The sequence below is a fragment of the Balaenoptera ricei genome, chromosome 4 (genome assembly GCF_028023285.1).
Source record: "Balaenoptera ricei isolate mBalRic1 chromosome 4, mBalRic1.hap2, whole genome shotgun sequence".
In the NCBI taxonomy this organism is placed as follows: Eukaryota; Metazoa; Chordata; class Mammalia; order Artiodactyla; family Balaenopteridae; genus Balaenoptera; species Balaenoptera ricei.
The window spans coordinates 115768559-115786630 of NC_082642.1; the positions used below are offsets into that span (position 1 = coordinate 115768559).

The 18072-nt window shown below is 38.5% G+C and overlaps 1 protein-coding gene across 5 annotated transcripts in view; it reads right to left on the bottom strand.

Moving 5' to 3' along the window:
• Window positions 1-18072, bottom strand: part of CRYBG3 (crystallin beta-gamma domain containing 3) — a 112178-nt gene that overhangs the window by 18678 nt on the left and 75428 nt on the right. For all 5 annotated transcript variants that reach the window (XR_009502952.1, XR_009502951.1, XM_059921321.1 and 2 more), the window contains exon 17: window positions 14383-14509. Coding sequence is in view for 3 of the 5 variants with exons in the window: in XM_059921321.1 (XP_059777304.1) it covers window positions 14383-14509 (127 nt within the window). In the remaining 2 variants the exon portion in view is untranslated. The remainder of the gene's footprint in view (window positions 1-14382; window positions 14510-18072) is intronic.

Sequence of the window (18072 nt, forward strand, 5' to 3'; positions counted from 1 at the left end):
TGCCCTATGCAGAGAAGGATATGCCCTATGAAAGTACCCAGGTGAAGCCCAGACTCTTTTTAGCAGAAGGGTGCAGGAATCAAGGAAGCTTCACAGACATGGTAGTGTAGGAGCTCAGTCTCAAAAGATGCCATGGATCTGGAGAGGCCTATGGAGAATAAAGGGAAGGCACTCTGTGCAAAGATGGGAGACAGACACGCACGGGCCATGTTAGGGAAACAGCAGGTAGACCTATGTAGCTAGAACACAGAGTCCAACAAGAAACAGTGCCGAGTGCTCCCGCTGTTTGCTACTGTGTATTGAGTTGCCTGCTTCTCTTTTACACTGACAGGGCAGAGACAGATTTATTGCCAACAGGGAGTCCTTGAAGGCTTTTGGGCAGAGGAGTAGGAAGGGGCTGAACTATGTGTAAGTTGGTACATGAGAAGCAGAGCACTGGGGGCAGAGACTGTGGACGTTCAGAGAACAGTAAATAAACAGTCCAACAACCAGCTCTCACAAGTGACCTGCAGATATACTTCCATAAGAGCAAAATGACTTATCAAAGAATTATTCCTGGCAGCAGTGTTTGGAATAGCAAAGGATGGAGAATGACTTAAACGTCCATCAAGTGGGCACGGGTTAAGTAAATTATGGAGGAATTCTATACAGCTGTACAAAAGAATGAGATTGTTATGAAAGATCTCTAAGATATGTTCTTTAGTGGCAAAGACAAAGTTAAGAGTAGTGCAGAAGAGCATATTTCTTATGCTGCCATTTGTGTAGAGAAGGGAAAATTTATGTACACACACACACATATATAACATGTGCTTTATACACATTAAAATTTTTCTAAAAAAATCAATAGAAAACTACTCCATGGCGAATGTGTCTGTCAGGAAACTAGGATCTGAGAAGATAAAAAGAACAAGTGGGAGCAAAGGTTTTCACTGCATGCCTTTTGGTACTTTTTGATTTTTGAACCATGGAAATATGTATTCAAAAATTTAAACTGGTAATTATTATGCCTATGTTTGCATGTAAATGTGTTTGCATATATTTTTCTTTAAATGGACTTCAGAAAACTTATCTGGCAACAACATGAGTGAAGAAAAGAAAGAATGCAAGTATCAGTACAGGGGAAGAATCCTCCAGGCCAAAGAAGGAGAGTCAGACCTAAAACAGGAGCCGGGTGGGGGGGGTTGGAAGGTTAGGATTGGCGAATAAGGGATGGCCAGAAAAACTATCGCAGTGATGAGAGAGACCAAGTGAGACAAACAGATGGAATGAGAAAGTGAGAAAAAACATGTGCGAGAGTGTGGCTGGGGGCACGATGGTACACAGTCGACCCGTGAACAACAAGGGTTTGAAGTGCACGGATCCACTTGTACAGGGATTTTTTTCAATAAATACGTACTACACAGTCTGAGGTTGGTTGAATCCTTGGATGTGGAACCATGGAAATGGAGGGCCACCAGTAAAGGCACACGCCTATTTTCAACTGTGCGGAGGGTCGGCACCCCTAACCCCCATGTTGTTCAAGAGTCAACACTAATTTGTCATATATAAGAAAATCTGGAGAGGATATATGCCCCGCAGCTAAGAACTTATATTGAGAACTGGAGGTTTGAAGGTTGAGCTGGAGGCAGGATAATCCTAACAGAAATGTCCAAAGAACACTGGACCTTCTGATCTGGGAGAAGGGAGAAGATTGAATGTAGGGATGATAATTTGGGAACTCTCAGAATCTGGGTAATAACTGGAGCCAGTTATGGGTAAGAAAATGGAAATGACAGGAGGACAGAACTGTGCTGACAAACGAAGGGGGTGGTGATGAAAGGCAGGCCTGTGGAGGTGACTGAAGAATGAACTAGGAGAGAGGAGCCAAAAGAGGACATATCACAGAAGTAAAGGAGAAAGAAAATTATAAGGAAGAGCTGGCCACAGTATCAAATACTTTTGTAATGTCGAGGAAGAGGGTGACTGCGACGAGGCTACTTGGGTTTGGCGATCAGGGGGCAGCTGGTAACCAATGAGAGAGCTCACTGAGCCACATGCAGGAGATGAGGGGCAGAATCTAGGCTGCAAGGGCTAAGGAATAAGCGGGAAGAGATTGTAGACAGGGCATACAGGCTATTTTTTAGAGAAGTTTGGTAAAGAGGAGGGAAATCGGCGGCTGGTTCACGTGGCAGGCACGGTGGAAAGTGGAGGCATAATGGGAAGAATCTGAATGACGCAAGACAAGAGGGGTGGTTCTAGGGAAGAAGGCGGAGGTCCAATCCACTATCCCATCAGTTCAGAACCCCTGACTGGAATCAGTCCATGAGGAAAAGGATCGCTTTGAAAAGGATGAACTATGCTTCCTCTGAAATACAAGGAAAGACAGAGAAAGGATACCGAGAAATTTCCAGGTTTCTAAAATAGGTAAAACGTGTTGTAATTTTCTCTTTATGTTATGTGGCAAAGGTTGCCTGTGGATCACGGAAGGTGTGAAGCACTGTCCAACAGAACTTCCTGCAGTGATAGCAATATTGTATACCTGTATCTTCAGTATGGTAGCTACTAGCCATACGTGGCCATTGAGCATTTGAAATGTGGCTCGTGTGACCAAAGTGAATTTGTTGTATTTAATTTTAATTAAAAAAACTACATGTGGCTAGTGCTATGGTATCAGATAGTGCAGATTGAGGGGTTAGAGGATGCTGGAAAAGAAGGTAAGCGTGGGCTTCCCTGGTGGCGCAGTGGTTGAGAATCTGCCTGCCAATGCAGGGGACACGGGTTCGAGCCCTGGTCTGGGAAGATCCCACATGTCGCGGAGCAACTAGGCCTGTGAGCCACAACTACTGAGCCTGCGCGTCTGGAGCCTGTGCTCCACAACAAGAGAGGCCGCGATAGTGAGAGGCCCGCGCACCGCGATGAAGAGTGGCCCCCGCTTGCCGCAACTAGAGAAAGTCCTCGCACAGAAACGAAGACCCAACACAGCCAAAAATAAATAAATAAATAAATAAACCCAAAGTTTAAAAAAAAAAAAAAAAGAAGGTAAGCGTCACTGTGTGCAGTGAGACAGTAAGCTAAGCATAAAAAAGCTGCCCGGGAGCACTGCTTTTCCTTCAGTAAACAACATAAACTGGGTCAGGAATGGAAATTCATCTCAAGTCACTGAGTTCCTGAGTGACTGCAGACAAGATCAGGCTTCTCTTCTGCTATCTGCAAAATAAAAACTGGAAGCATCCCAACAATTTATAGAAGAAATGTCCTTATAGGAGAGGGTCCAGAACAGCAGTAGTTTAGAAATGCAGCCAATAGCAGGCTCTAAATTACCCACTAAAACCAGTGACCGAAAATTAATGGACAGTCAAAATCCACAGATAAGCCCCTGACTTTATTGCTGGACTTTTCCCAACATTCTCACCCTTCAGCTAATGAAAAAGCATTTCAGCTCACCTCTACTTGTTGAGTTACTAATTAGCAAGGAAGGGCAGACAGGCAAGGAGCCTGGGCTGGGCTCATGATCAGTCGTCAGCAACTCTCTCCTCAGTAAGGAGTTTGCTGTGCTAAGAGTGGCACTTACATCACAGGCATTTAACGCTGACATGAGGTGACTGTTTCATATTCCACAGGGAAAACTTAAAATCTTATGTGAGGATATAATTTAAGTGCTAAGTGATATTCTAAGAAAACAGGTCCTGTGTACATTTTTCATCTTCCTTTGGTGGAATGTCCACAAAGGCGTTTTTTATTTTATTTTCTTTCTTTCAAAGGCATTTTTTAAAAGACTACCATTATCACTCAAATTGCATCAAATTCACTCCCCATTTCAAAGACAATCTAGCAATTCTATACCTAGAAATTTATCTTACGATAACAATGCAAAATCTGATGGAGGGGATCTCAAAAATTGTTTTAAAAATGATGATGCAGGAAGACTGAGAAAAAAATTGCAGAAAATGACTGAGGATATTTTTACGAGTTTACATAAATCAGTAAGGATCCTCTAAGAGACCCAATACATAAATGGGCAAAGAACACAAACCAACAGCATTAACCAAGAAGGAAATATGACTAACAGGTATGGACAAACCTCCCTCCTTTCCATTAACAACAACAAGATATCATCATGTGGTCCCATCTATCAAACTTTTCATTTGCGAACATCTATTGTCTCTAAGCTTAAAGTCATTCCCTCTTTAGAGGTTTGATATATATATTTAACTTGACTTTTCTCTATTTAAATTATTTTTACTTAAATGGTCTTAATTTATAAATACACAGTTGATCCTTGAACAACATGGGTTTGAACTGTGCAGATCCACTTGAACATGGATTTTTTTCCCAATAAATTGAGTATCTGTATTTTCATTTTACAGTTCTTTAAATTAAATAAGCGATGGGGAAAGTTTGTGTTCATTAGAGATCACAATATATGGAATCAAAAGAACTGGGTTTGAGTCCTGATTCTATCCAAATTGTTTCACCTTCCTGCCCTTGGGTGAGACATTTATCAGTTCCTTTGTTTAGAGGCAGAAATAGCAGTATGTAGATTTTCCACTGCCTATAAGGGTGTGGAGAGGGGGAGGTTAGCACCCCTAAACCCCTGTGTTGTTCAATGGTCAACTGTACTTAAATTTATAACTGTACTCGATTTATAAATGTACCTAAAGGTTAGGAAGATTAGGAAGGCAATCATTCAGAAATAAAGAGCACTGAAGAACTATGTTACAATCTTATTTTTCTGATACATTTTCCAAATATGAAAGTAGGAAGAGTATATATAAACTACTAACAGTCCTTAAAAGTGAAGATGACAGAGTAATCTGAACTTTGCAAGGACAATAGAAACCACCAGAACTTAATTACAGTTTGAGCTCTACAAATCTCTTGGCCTCAGTCCATGCTAACTTAGAAGACAGCCAACCATTTGGGGCCACAGGCTCTTCTTAGGTGTCAGCAGGAACAGGACATTCCTGCTGGGTGAAGTCTAAGCCATGCAAAGAGGATACAGCTTCTAAAAGGAGGATGTGGTTAAGAAAGGAAAAGAATACTTAAACTGTATAAATGAAAAGAAAACTTATCACTCCATCAACTAAAGTAATATTTTAAATGACAATAATAGTAATAACTAACATACATGACACTTAATATGTGCTGGGCATCATATATACATACACACACACACAAACTATATAGAAGGGATTGTGAATGGATGGATGGATGGATGGATGGATGGATGGATATATATATATGTATATATACATGTACGTATATATACATATATATGTATATATACATGTGTGTATGTACATATATATGTATATATAGGTGTGTATATATATGTACATATAGGTGTGTATATATATATCCCAATTTTTTTTAACCTAATTCATTTGGCAACAAAATCTGATCTGAATAAGTAGAAAACTATTTACAATATTTATCGAACTTGTGTAGCCATGATTATATTTTGCTACAGCAACAGAAATGTGTTCAACTATGGGGTGTTGCCCAGAACCTCTCTGGAGTTATTGTCTTATATGCTATCTATGAACCATATTACTGTTTAAAATGGGAAATATTCCAAATCCCAAAATATATTCATGTTAGGAAGTGTAGAACTGTATTCACTCCTTTAATCCATGCAACTTTCCTTTGACATGGGTACCATTATTATCCCCACTTTACAGATGAAGAATGAAGGCACAGGTCACATACAGTAAATAAAAGAGCTGGCATTTGAAACTAGACAGAATGGCCTCAGAGGCTGTGTTCTTAACCCTTCCACTATAGTTCTAAAATGTTCTAAGTAATTTTATCATGTAGAATATTTTTGATTGGCATGTGTGACACATTATCTGAAGCAGTTGACTTCATCTTGCTCATCTGGGTAATATCTATGACCCCATTCTTACCTATCCCATCAACTTAACAAGTGTGTCCACCATCTAAATTTGAAGCTCTGAGACCTGGGCACAGGTACTCTGCTAGAAGAATTACATTTATATCAACACATCTTCAATATATATTGGATAAAATGTTTAAATCTAACTACTAATTTTTGACATTTATTAAAACTATACAGACTTGAATATGAGCTTGAATAGTATTTAACAATGGGGGTGAATCAGTTTCCCTAATCATCAATTGCATGAGTTTGCAAGATGGTAAAGAGAATATATGTACTTTATACATTTTTTCATTATTTTTTTTATCCATATAGCAAGTCTTTGAGGTGGAATGAAGTCTGTCAAATGGTCTTTTCCTAATTTTAAAGACGAAGCAAATATTGAATTATATTGGTGAGCTCAGTGTCAACATGAGACCAAGACTTCAATCTTTCACTCCAGGGAGTACATAAACTATAACTTGAAAGCACATAGTCAAAAGATGTTTGAAATGGAAATATGTTGGGGTCCTAGAAGCATGGTTTGTGTAATCACACAGAATATCTCTAGTTAGAGTCTGTGTTAGACTAAAAGGGGGGAGTTGGCAGGGGTGGGAGAGAGACCTCTGACAAAAACATAATGAAAGGGAACATCCGTTCAAAGACCACATTTACTGGAGAAAAAGAGGCCATTCTGGAAGTGAGAACAGAGGTGAAAATTACTTGGACAGTTTATTTATTGACTATTAATACTAAAAACAAAGCATCTGATAAAATTTTGCCTTACTTCTCTTTGCTTAGAAGAAAGAAGAAATTATTCAATTTTGCAAACATTTCTGAATTTTTCTTGCATGCCAGATAATTTGCCAAGTGCCTGGGATACTTAAACAAGTTCAAACGCTGAGATGGAAGGAAGCTCTTGAGCTCTGATCTCTAACAGGAAGTGTCCAAAACTTCCTTTCATGGTATACAAAGCCCTTCACGTTCTGATCTCCAAAGGGCTTTGCAGCCTCATCTGTCAGAGTAACAAAGTTAGCTATCATCTCTACTGCTTTTCAGCACTTTACATCCTTATCTGCCTTAACCAGATCTTTACTCTTCCAGGTATTTCCAGTTGCCAAGTCCAGGGGAATTCTTTTGCCCCATATCATCTGTCTCTGACATTTCCACCTTCCACTTTTTCCTGGCTCTTTCCCTTTGGGCAATAAACATGTTCATTTATTTACATACAAAAAAAACCCCCACAAAAAACCATAAAGACTTGTACATTAGCATTGTATAGTTCTTTGAGTTTCAAATCACTGCTTGTATGGAAAAGGTGTTGATATTACCTCAGGATGATGTTAGTTGGTTAGACTCTAAATATAACATGTTATTTTATTTTAAAAATATCTAGCAAACAGCCACTAAGAACAGCCATATCTGTACAGCCCAACAATATCACTTCACCCTAATCTTTGCCAAGTGAACCATGGCTAAAAAACTAAGAACAACTAGACTGAATTCAAGGAAAGTAACCATAATGTGCACCTCAAATACCATTCCAATCCAGAGAAATACCAAACAGTGTGCTGGCAAAAAGGTATCTGCAGTGATGAAAATTTAATAGAAGGCTCATAAATCTCGACTGAGACTCTAATCCAGAATCTTCTAAGTTTGGCCCATTTAAAAGAAATCACATAAATACTTTCAGTCTTATCAAATCTTAATGTTGCACAACAAATATTAATTCTTGTCTATGAGCTATTATAATATTATTGAGTGTTTTCATGTGCTAAAGGCTTCACATGCACTGGCTCATTTAATCCTCATTTTATTCGATGAGAAAGTTGAGGCACAGAGTGGTCAGAAACATGCCCAGGGTCACTCAGCTAACAAGCAATGGTCTGTCAGACTCTCAAACTAAACTCTTCTCCAGTGAACTATAATGCCCCTCATAAAAGCCTCTTTCACTTGGCTTAGAAAATCAGTTTCATCACAGGCCTACCTTTCTAACTGGTCTTCTTCCTTTAAAAAAAAAAGTTATAATACATTTCAAAAAGAATAAATAATATCTAGATGATCATGTATCTAGCACCCAGAAGTAATACATTTGAATTTTACTATATTTATATCAAATTGTATTGACAAGTAAAAACATAACATGTAGAGATGAATTTTAATTTTCCCCCCTCCCTAGAAGTAACCAATATGCTGAAGTTGTGAATCTCTATACATCCTTTGTTTTTAAATTTCACAGAAATATATCTTACTGTAACATCCTTAGCAACACATGAACCTCACTTAATATATTATATTTCCTTTTATGATTGTGCTGTACTGTAGTTTGTTTCATCCATCAATGCTGCAACAAACATCCTTATTTTTCCCTCATAGCAACTGATACTCCTTCCACTAGCTTTGTATGAATGATCCCACTTCTCTGCCACTAAACTAAACTTTGGTATTGTCAGATCTTCCAATGTTTGTATCTAAAGTAAGGTAATGCTACTTAATTACTATTTTATTCATAATTTGCATTTACTGGATCACTAGGGAGGTTTAACATCCTTTGTATGTCCTTAGCCATTTTCTCACATTTATGAACTGGCTATTCAGAGTCTCTGCTGATTTTTAAAATTTCAATTGATTTGAAAGAGTTCTTTTTATATTGTATACATTAAACCTTTGTAGCTTATAAGGGCTGAAAATATATTCTCCAGTCTGTGGCTTGCTGTGGTAGGCTCAATAATTATTGCTCCCCTACCACCATCCAAAAAGAGGTCTACATCCTAATCCTGGAACCTATGAATATGTTACCTGATATAGTGGAAGGGACTTTGCGAATGTGATTAAGAGTTAAGAATCTAGAGATGGGGATATCTGTCTGGATTATCCAGATAGAACTAATATAATCACATAGGTCCTTGTAAGAGGGTCAGAGACAGAGGATAGAGAACAGAAGTTGAAGTGATAAACTTTGAAGATGGAAGAGGGCCATGAGCCAAGGAATGCTGAAAAGCTTCCTCTAGAAGCTGGAAAAGGTAAAGAAACAGATTCGCCCCTAGTGTCTCCCAGAAGGTATGCAGTCTTGCCGACCCCATAATTTTACCCCAGTAAGACCTATTCTAGACTTCTCACCTCCAGAACTGTAGGATCATTTCTGTTGTTTTCAGCACTAAATTTGTGGTAACTTGCTACAGCAGCAACAGGAAACGCATACACTTGCCTTTTACTACTGACTTGTATGTTTTGCGTTTAAATCCATCCTACTCCAATATCATTAGCATAGTTTTCCATATTTTCTTCTGTTTTTTTCTTCCAGTTTTATTGAGACATAATTGACATACAGCACTGTACAGGTTTAAGGTGTACAGCACAATGATTTGACCTACATACACTGTGAAAGGAGGACCACAGTAAGTTTAGTGAGCACTCGTCATCTTATATAGATACAAAATGAAATTGGAAAAAATTGTTTTTTCCTTGTGATGAGAACTCTTAGGATTTACTTTCCTAACAACTTTCATATATAACATACAGCAGTGTTATTTCTATTTATCATATTACAAATTACATCTTTAGTATTGATTTATCTTATAACTAGAAGTCTGTATCTTTTGACTAACTGCCATCCAATTCCCCCTCCGCCACCCCCCACTCCCCGATAACCACAAATCTGACCTCTTTTTCTTTTTGACCTCTCTTTCTATGAGTCTGTTTGTCTGTTTGTTTTTGAAGTATAATTGACCTACAACACCATGTTAGTTCCTGGTGCACAATATAGTGGTTCAATATTTCTATACATTTCAAAACAATCACTGTGAAGTCGAGTTGTCATCTGTCACCTTACAAAGGTATTACGTAATTACTAACTATATGCCCGGCACTGTACATTTCATTCAGGTTTGTTTTTCACATTTAGGTTGCCATTAATCCATCTGGAGTTTATTTTTGGTGTTTGGAATAAAGCAAGATTCAAATGGTATCTTTTTCCATGTAAAGGGCCAACCGTCTTTCGTAATAGCCCCACTGAAATGCTATTTCTGTCACCTTCCAAATTCCATTATTCACGTAGGTCAGTTTCTATGCTCTCCTATCCCACTCTTCTGTTGGTCTCTCCTTGCACTCACTATCTTAATTATTACTGATGAATAATGCAATATCTATATTTGGTAAGACAAGTGATCCTGCCTATTGTTCTTAAAAATAATCTTGGCTATTTTGAACCCCTATCTTTGCCAAATTAATTTTAGAAGGAGCTCATCATGTTTTACCACCACCCCTGCAAAAGACAAAAGATTCTGTAAGCATTCTGCCTGAAATTTTATTAATTTGGGGAAGACTAAAATATTTACAATATTGAGTCTTTCATCTATAAAATCTCTCTCCATCTTTTATGTCCTTCAAGAAAGTTTTTACAATTTTCCTCATAAAGAACTAACTTGCATTATGTTAGATTTATTTCTAAGTATCCTATATTTTAATCGCTATTTATCTTGTAATTGGCAACTTTTAAAGATTTCTGTCTGTGGATATTCTTGACAATTTTGTTTCTTCCTTTATAACTTTTTTGGTTTTAATCTTATTAAAGTGCCTAGGACTCCAAAATAATGTTGAATAGAAGTGGTGATAGTAGAGACCATTGTCTTCTGCCTGAATTTAAAAGGAAATGCTTCAGATATCTCACTTGGAAGTATGATGTTTACTGTAGGTTTTTGTTGGCCTTCATGTTCAAAATGTACACAGTAGTTACTGCTATTAACTATATATGAGTTCATCTGAAAATTTAATAGTAACCAAACTCCTCTACACTTTATAAAGTCATTGCTTCCTTTCATCTGTGGCTGGATTTACAGTCATCTTCTATTTATAGCTGTACCCCTCCCTTATTCATTACTCTTGCACAGAATGAATTATTGTCTCGCCAATTCTTATTCTACCTTTTAAGATCATTTATGTCATCACAGTCATAAATTTCATTTGAACTTTTTCTACAACCTCTTGTTACAATGTTTCTTTTGCTTTGCCTGCTTATAGCTACCAGGATTGGATTATACTTCAAAGGAGGCCAACTTCCATGCCAAGCCACCATGGAGACACTAAAGAAGTAATGAGAAGACTGCTGCTCCCATGGAAATGCAACAAAAGCAGGTTACCCCACACACTACTAGACCAATGCTTAAAACATTTTACTTAATGTTCCCCACCCACCTCTAGCCCCTCACCAACTGTTTTGGGGACTGTTATATGGCATAACCTTATTGAAAGCTAACATACCATCTTATTCCCTCAGACCATGTGAGGCCTAAGACTGGACACATTGCTTTTCATGTCCAATTAGGAATATGCCCAGGATACTTATTCTGTTGAAGTGGAGGCTGTCAAAGATGTAAAAATACCTGTTCTAACAGTTTCTTTACAGATGAGTTAACTGAGGTCAAAGTAAACTAGGTGATTTGTACAAGGTCACCCTAGTGAAAAGCAGAACTGTAAACTATGCTCGCAGCTCCTTTCACTGTAAAATGACTGCAAATTATGCATCCATGGACCTCTAGAATGTAACATATGTCTGCACAGATAGAATTCAGCCTGGAGCAAACTGTCATTTGCAAGACATACTGATCTTGTATGAAGATGAAGTGTTAGGATTCCTCAATATTATACCATTATGACACTTTAGCACTAAAAGTCACAGCATGTCTGGGAATGCCAACTACAAGCAACACCTTCATAATTCTGCAGTTTTAACTAATAAAAGCAAAAATCAAAAATTTAGCTCATATATACGTAAAGTTAACTCAACTGGACGTAACATTTCCCACAATGAATCCAGAATCACACTGGATTGTGGCATAGGCAGTAGTATTAACCAATCTATAGAAAAAGGCATATCAATTCCTAAGTAGGAACACAGTAGGGGGACAGGGGCCGTGAAAGTAATCAGAGAAGCAGGATAGATACAGGATAGTGTGTCTAGAATTTTCCAAGGAAAGGAGATACAGAATCTGGAGAATTCAAACAACTGGGGAGGTGGGGTGGGGGAGTCTCTTTTGTGGGGAATATTAGCCTAGGTAAACTACTCAAGACATCTACCTAATTTTATCCAAATCTTAAAATGTCTGATGACTAATTTCATTTCCTGGGTTCTTCCAGAGAGGCAGAAAAATGCCCAGGACAGAATTCTCAAGTATTCTAGTCACTAGAATCCACCTACTACAAATTACCAGGTTGGCCTTCTGGTTTACCTATCAATCTCCTAGGTCTGATCAACTCAGGGTCTCAGGGCCACCAGGGTGAAGCATGGTTGACTTCACCAAGGAAATGTTACCTGTTGAGGCTGCTTCCTGGCCAGTTTGCAGATCTTTACTGGGATGCCCAACCTCACCTCATATTCCTTCCATTTCACCACCAAACCTACTGCCTAAACGTGGCTTCAACAAAGACCTTTCAAAGATTCAAAACATACCTGGTAAAGGCATTAAGAAAACTTATATGCTCTCCTTACATAAACTGAATACACTCTTTAATCAGTTCTTGAAGTGAAAAGGCTATAGCTCTCAAATCCTTTCCAAGAGGCACCTTTATCTACACTGCCTGGATTCCACAGGATGAAACCAGGGACATGCAACTGCACAGTTCAACGTATGTAGAGATGTTTCTTTTCTCTGTCTGTATTCTTACTCCTAATTTTAATTATTTATTTTTGACTTCATGAATGTGGAAGAAAAGTAACTCCTCAAACAAAAATAGTAATACCATTCATTTGGAGCATCTAAGTATCTGTCTGCTAGTTTGACCACTAAAAATTGCTAAAAAGTTCCCTTCCCAGTAAATGCAGACTACTTTCCCATGCCTTTTTCAGCCTTATCAATACTTGGAGAGACGGACCAAAACACATTCTCTTTTTTTTTTTTTTTAATCCAGTTTTCCTCCAATAGACAGGAAGCATCAGTAGCCACTTAGTCTTTCTAAGTTGGTGTCTAAAGGCCACTAAGAGAGACCGAGGCTCTATTTTTATTCTTGTTCCTCAGCCAAGACTCTATTCTTACCCTGATACCAAGAATACTCTCTCCAGGAATGCCTTGAAATAAGACTACATTGCTGGGACTTCACTGGTGGTCCAGTGGTAAAGAATCCGCCTTACAATGCAGGGGACATGGGTTCGATCCCTAGTCAGGGAACTAAGATCCCACATGCCGCGGGGCAACTAAGCCCATGAGCCACAACTACTGAGCTCATGCGCCTCAACTAGAGAGCCCACGTGCCGCAAACTACAGAGCCCATGAGCTCTAGAGCCTCCATGCCACAACTAGAGAGAAGCCTGTGTGCCACAACAAAGAGCCTGCCTGCCGCAACTAAGACCTGATGCAGCCAAAAATTTAAAAAATTAAAAATAAATAAATAAATAATAAGTCTTAAAATAAAAAAAAAAAAGACTACATTGCTGAGGTTGGGATCGAAGATCCTGAGTATGATCATCACTCCTGGAGTCAGCTCTGGTTGAAAGATCTGACTGAGTCACTCCTGTCACCATGTAGGGCTTCTAGTCATCATTGTGTAAATCTCAGTTTTGACCAAATGCTCCTAGGGAATCATCATAACTAGACATCTTGAAAATATTCCAGATCCTTACTACTTCCTCTGCAAAGACACCACTAACTAGGAACCTGGAATGAATGTCCCAGAATAGTTATCTTGTTTTTCTCACACTTAAAATTCCGAGTAACTATGATAGGAAGGAGAAATTACTTACTCTATAAATGTAAGCCTCCAAGGTGACCCAGATAAGTCTGCACACTCTAGGCAGGAAAGCCCTAGTTCCCCCAAAACAAGGTTTGAAATCAATACCAACGGTGTTCCATGACTTCAAGTAACATTGCAAACCTAAGTAGCAGACAAGCTGTCATGTGACTTATCTAGCAGAATAATAAAATGATCAGGCTATTATTTTTATTAAGCAGCTCTACCAATTACAGCCATGATACTAATAGCTAATACTTATTGAGTGCTCACCATGTGCTAGGCATTTTACAAGCACCATCACATTTAGTATCCCAGTGGCCTTACAAAGTACTACTATCTTTTATAGAAGAGGAAACTAAGTAACTTTGTCAATGTCACCCAAAGTCATTAAAGTATTCATTTAAGCTCAGGGCTATATTACTCTACTTCCTAAATTTTGCATTCTGATCAAAAAAAAAAAAAAAAACAAACAAACAAAGAGAGAAGAAAACTATCAATCTTGGGAATTCCCTGGTGGTCCAGTGGTTAGGACTCAGTGCTTTCACTGCCGAGGGCCAGGGCTCAATCCCTGGTCAGGGAACTAAGATCCCACAAGCTGCACGGTGCAGCAAAAAAAAAAAAAAAATCAATCTTTCATTAGTTGGATTTCATGAGTGAATCTCAATTTTACAATCTTCAAGCAAGTTACTTAAATTTTTATATTTTCCCCTGTATTATTTCTTCCAACTTCATGTTATCATTCATGGTAATTAAACTGGACGAGAAAAAGTCTTATAAATATGCATCAGCGAAGTACTTACATAGTCAATGGGCTTGAGGGATTTGACTCTAGATGTTGGGCAGCCACAGGAAGTAAGGTCAGCATACAGCCCTTCTTCTAACACACACTGATGATTAGAAATGTCCTCTTGGTAATACAGGAGCCAGCTGAAAAAACAAGCAGTGAAACATTCAGTCAAAGTGCATCAGTTGGCAGTTTGACTCATCATCATGCAGTGGGAGCCAGGGTAGGAGGAGGACATAAAACTCCTGGTGCTGGTCAGCAGCAAATACCCAGAGTCAGTTTGGAAAAAAAAAAAAAGCTACTACTATCACCTACTGACTGCTAACCATGTGCCAGACTAGGTACTCTGCATGCATTATTTCACTGTGTACTCATTACTTTATGAGGTAGAAACAAGTGAGGTAGAAAAGTAAGGTGATTTGCCCAAGATTCCCCCAACTATTAAATAAATTTGAAATAAAACATCTGCTGTAAGCTAAAGACATTAACTTCATTCAGTGCTTTCAAGTATAAAAACCTGGGATCAAATTATAGTAATTATAAAGTACTTTAACAGATTAGAAATTCTTTTTGAGAAAAACAAAAATTTGTATCCTTATTTAATGATGAGTTTGCTTTCAGTCTAGGTTGAGTTAGAAGCTAGACTCCTAAAATCACACAACAGTATTTAAAACCTGTCACCTGCATAGCTGATAGCTAGCGGAGAGATTCTTAAAAAGAAATGAACCCTTTAGAATCTTCCATAGCAAATTATCTTCAATATAGCACTCATCAAAAGCTTGGTTAAGACATGCCATTTTGGAAAGAAGGGGCACAGGGGAGAAATGAATTGACTGTTATTACTTCAGCTTTGGTGTGTTTAAGTTCTAGCTCTATATTTTAAGATCACCAGAACTGTGCTCTAGCTATACGAGGTTAACTTTAGATAACCACAGAAATGCTCTGTGACAAAATTTACTGCCATGTCTCCTACGTAATAAGTATTTTATAGCCAATATTTCCGAAAGGTTTTTCAATGTGTTGGGCATGCAGCTAAGCCCTTACGTGCATTATTTATTTAGTCCTTATAAGAATCCTTTGAGCTAAGTACTGTTATTGGCCCACATTCACAGAGGAGGACACTGGGGTGCAGAGAGATGGTCCAATTTGCTTAAGATTACCTAGTGGTGAACTGGGCTCCAATCCTCATCTCTGAAGCATCCCTGGTACTTAAACTATCACCATGCTTCCTGTATTCTTTTATTAAAACTATAGTTTAATAAACTACACATAAATCTAAATAAAATATATAAATAAGATGTACATTTTGTATGTAGTTGGCCCCCTGTATCGACAGGTTTCCTACCTGCAGATACAGAGGCACGACTGTAGTAAGCCACTTTATATAAGGGACTTGAGCATCCACGGATTTTGGTATATGTGGGGACTCCTGGAAACAATCCCTCACAGATATCAAGGGACAACTGTATATATAAATTTTATATATATATATATATATATATATATATATACACACACACACATTACACTGAAAAATATGTGTACACTATGTATAAATTACATATATATTTATTTATAAGTAAATAACATATACATTTCCTACATGAAGCAACACATACGACTAATTTGTCCTAGACTTCAGTGTCTAGGACAAAAACATTTCCCTCCAAAAAACAAAAAAAACTCCAGTGCTTCCTTTTACCAGAAAATTTAAACTATATCTTGCAAAATACTTTCTTTTTTCTTAGAGAAGAAAACTCAAGAGTCAAATACTAGGAACAAGACTATTTCAGGCCCTTGATATACATATTTCTCACTAAAGAGTTGCAGATAATCTATTTAACTAACCGTGTCCTACTTTATGTGTTTTCACATTGTAAAACTTTCATATCCTTCTTGGAAGTAAGTATAAAAACAGTAACAGATGCAGAGAGGTTCAAAGTAGTAAGAGTTATAGGAAATCAGAAAGGGAAAAGACTGTTTGATTTAGGGTTAATCAAGAAGGTTAACAGAGGGAATGAGGATGGACTGAACCTTAAAAACATACATGCAGGTTAGTATTAAGCAGGGTTCACGAACTTACGTACCTGCAGGAGGTCAGGCAGGTAATATAAATGAGTAGTGTACCAGATGAAAAAAAATTGGCAATATATCCTATGGTACACTGGGGAGCACATATGCCTCTACTCAACACCAGCTAATTATCACCAAAGGTGAATGTTTCCCCAGAGTTTCCAAATCTTCTGATTTTTAAAGAGAAGGTGAAAAACAGGTTCTTCTGAAAAAATACCCTAAACTTAAGTATTGATACAAAAAACTTTTTAAACATAGTGTTTAGGCCAACCAAATGACAGCTGCTAGATTTACCTGAAACCTACCACCTTTGATACAGAGCAGGGGTTAGCAAACCACAGCATGTAGGCCAAATCCACCCCATAGCCAGTTTTCCAACAGCTCACAAGCTAAGCCTGGTTTTTGCATTTTTAAACGGTTTTAAAAAATTAAAAGAAGATTTTGTGATATGCGAATATTATATACAATTCAAATCTCAACATCCATGAACAGAGTTTCACTGGAACACAGCAATGCTCATTCGTTTATGTATTGCCTGTGGCTGCTTTGGTGCTACAGTGGCAGTGCTGAGTGGCTGGGACAGAGCCTGTATGGCCCACAAAACTGAAAATATCTACTACCCGGCCCTCTGCAGAAAAAGTTTGCTGACCCCTGGTACAGAGGGTAAGGAGGAAAACACATAGCCGAGGAAATGCCCGAAGACAGGAGGAAAGGAGGATAGTACAAGGATAGAATGGAGCATGGATATGGAAAATGAGACTCATTGACGGTAAATCCTGGAAAAGGAAGAGTCTGAACTTGATCTGACTCGTATTAGAGAGTGACTGGGATTTAAAGAAGAGTAGTAAAATATTAAGCTGGATTTTGGGACAAATAACTGGGCTATGATTGGTTTGTGGTAAACACTGGAAATAAGATGACACTGGGGGACTTCCCTGGTGGCGTAGTGGTTAAGAATCTGCCTGCCAATTCAGGGGACATGGGTTCGAGCCCTGGTCCGGGAAGATTCCACATGCTGCGGAGCAACTAAGCCCGTGTGCCACAACTACTGAGCATGCGCTCTAGAGCCCACGAGCACAACTACTGAAGTCCGTGTGCCACAACTACTGAAGCCTGCATGCCTAGAGCCTGTGCTCCGCAACAAGAGAAGCCACTGCAATGAGAAGCCCGAGTACCACAACTACTGAGCCTGTGCTCTAGAGCCTGTGAGCCACAACTACTGAAGCCTGCGTGCCTAGAGCCTGTGCTCTGCAACAAGAGAAGCCACCGCAATGAGAAGCACACGCACTGCAACAAAGAGTAGCCCCCGCTCGCCGCAACTAGAGTAAAGCCCACGTGCAGCAACCAAGACCCAACGCAGCCAAAAAATTAATTAATTAATTAATTAATTAATTAAAAACCAAAAAGATGACACTGGAGTGTGGCTCATTAGGGGGCTGAAATTCCTCAAGTGGAAGATGGGACCCCTGTCTCTACCGGTTCAAGAGAAACGGAGGAGAACGGATGAATCCAAGATATTTTGAAGGGAGAAAAGAGACTTTGATGAGTTATTAGGTAGATACTTGACATACAGAGATGCCACTGTAAAGATACATACACTTAAAAGTGGCTAAAATGATAAATTTCATGTTAT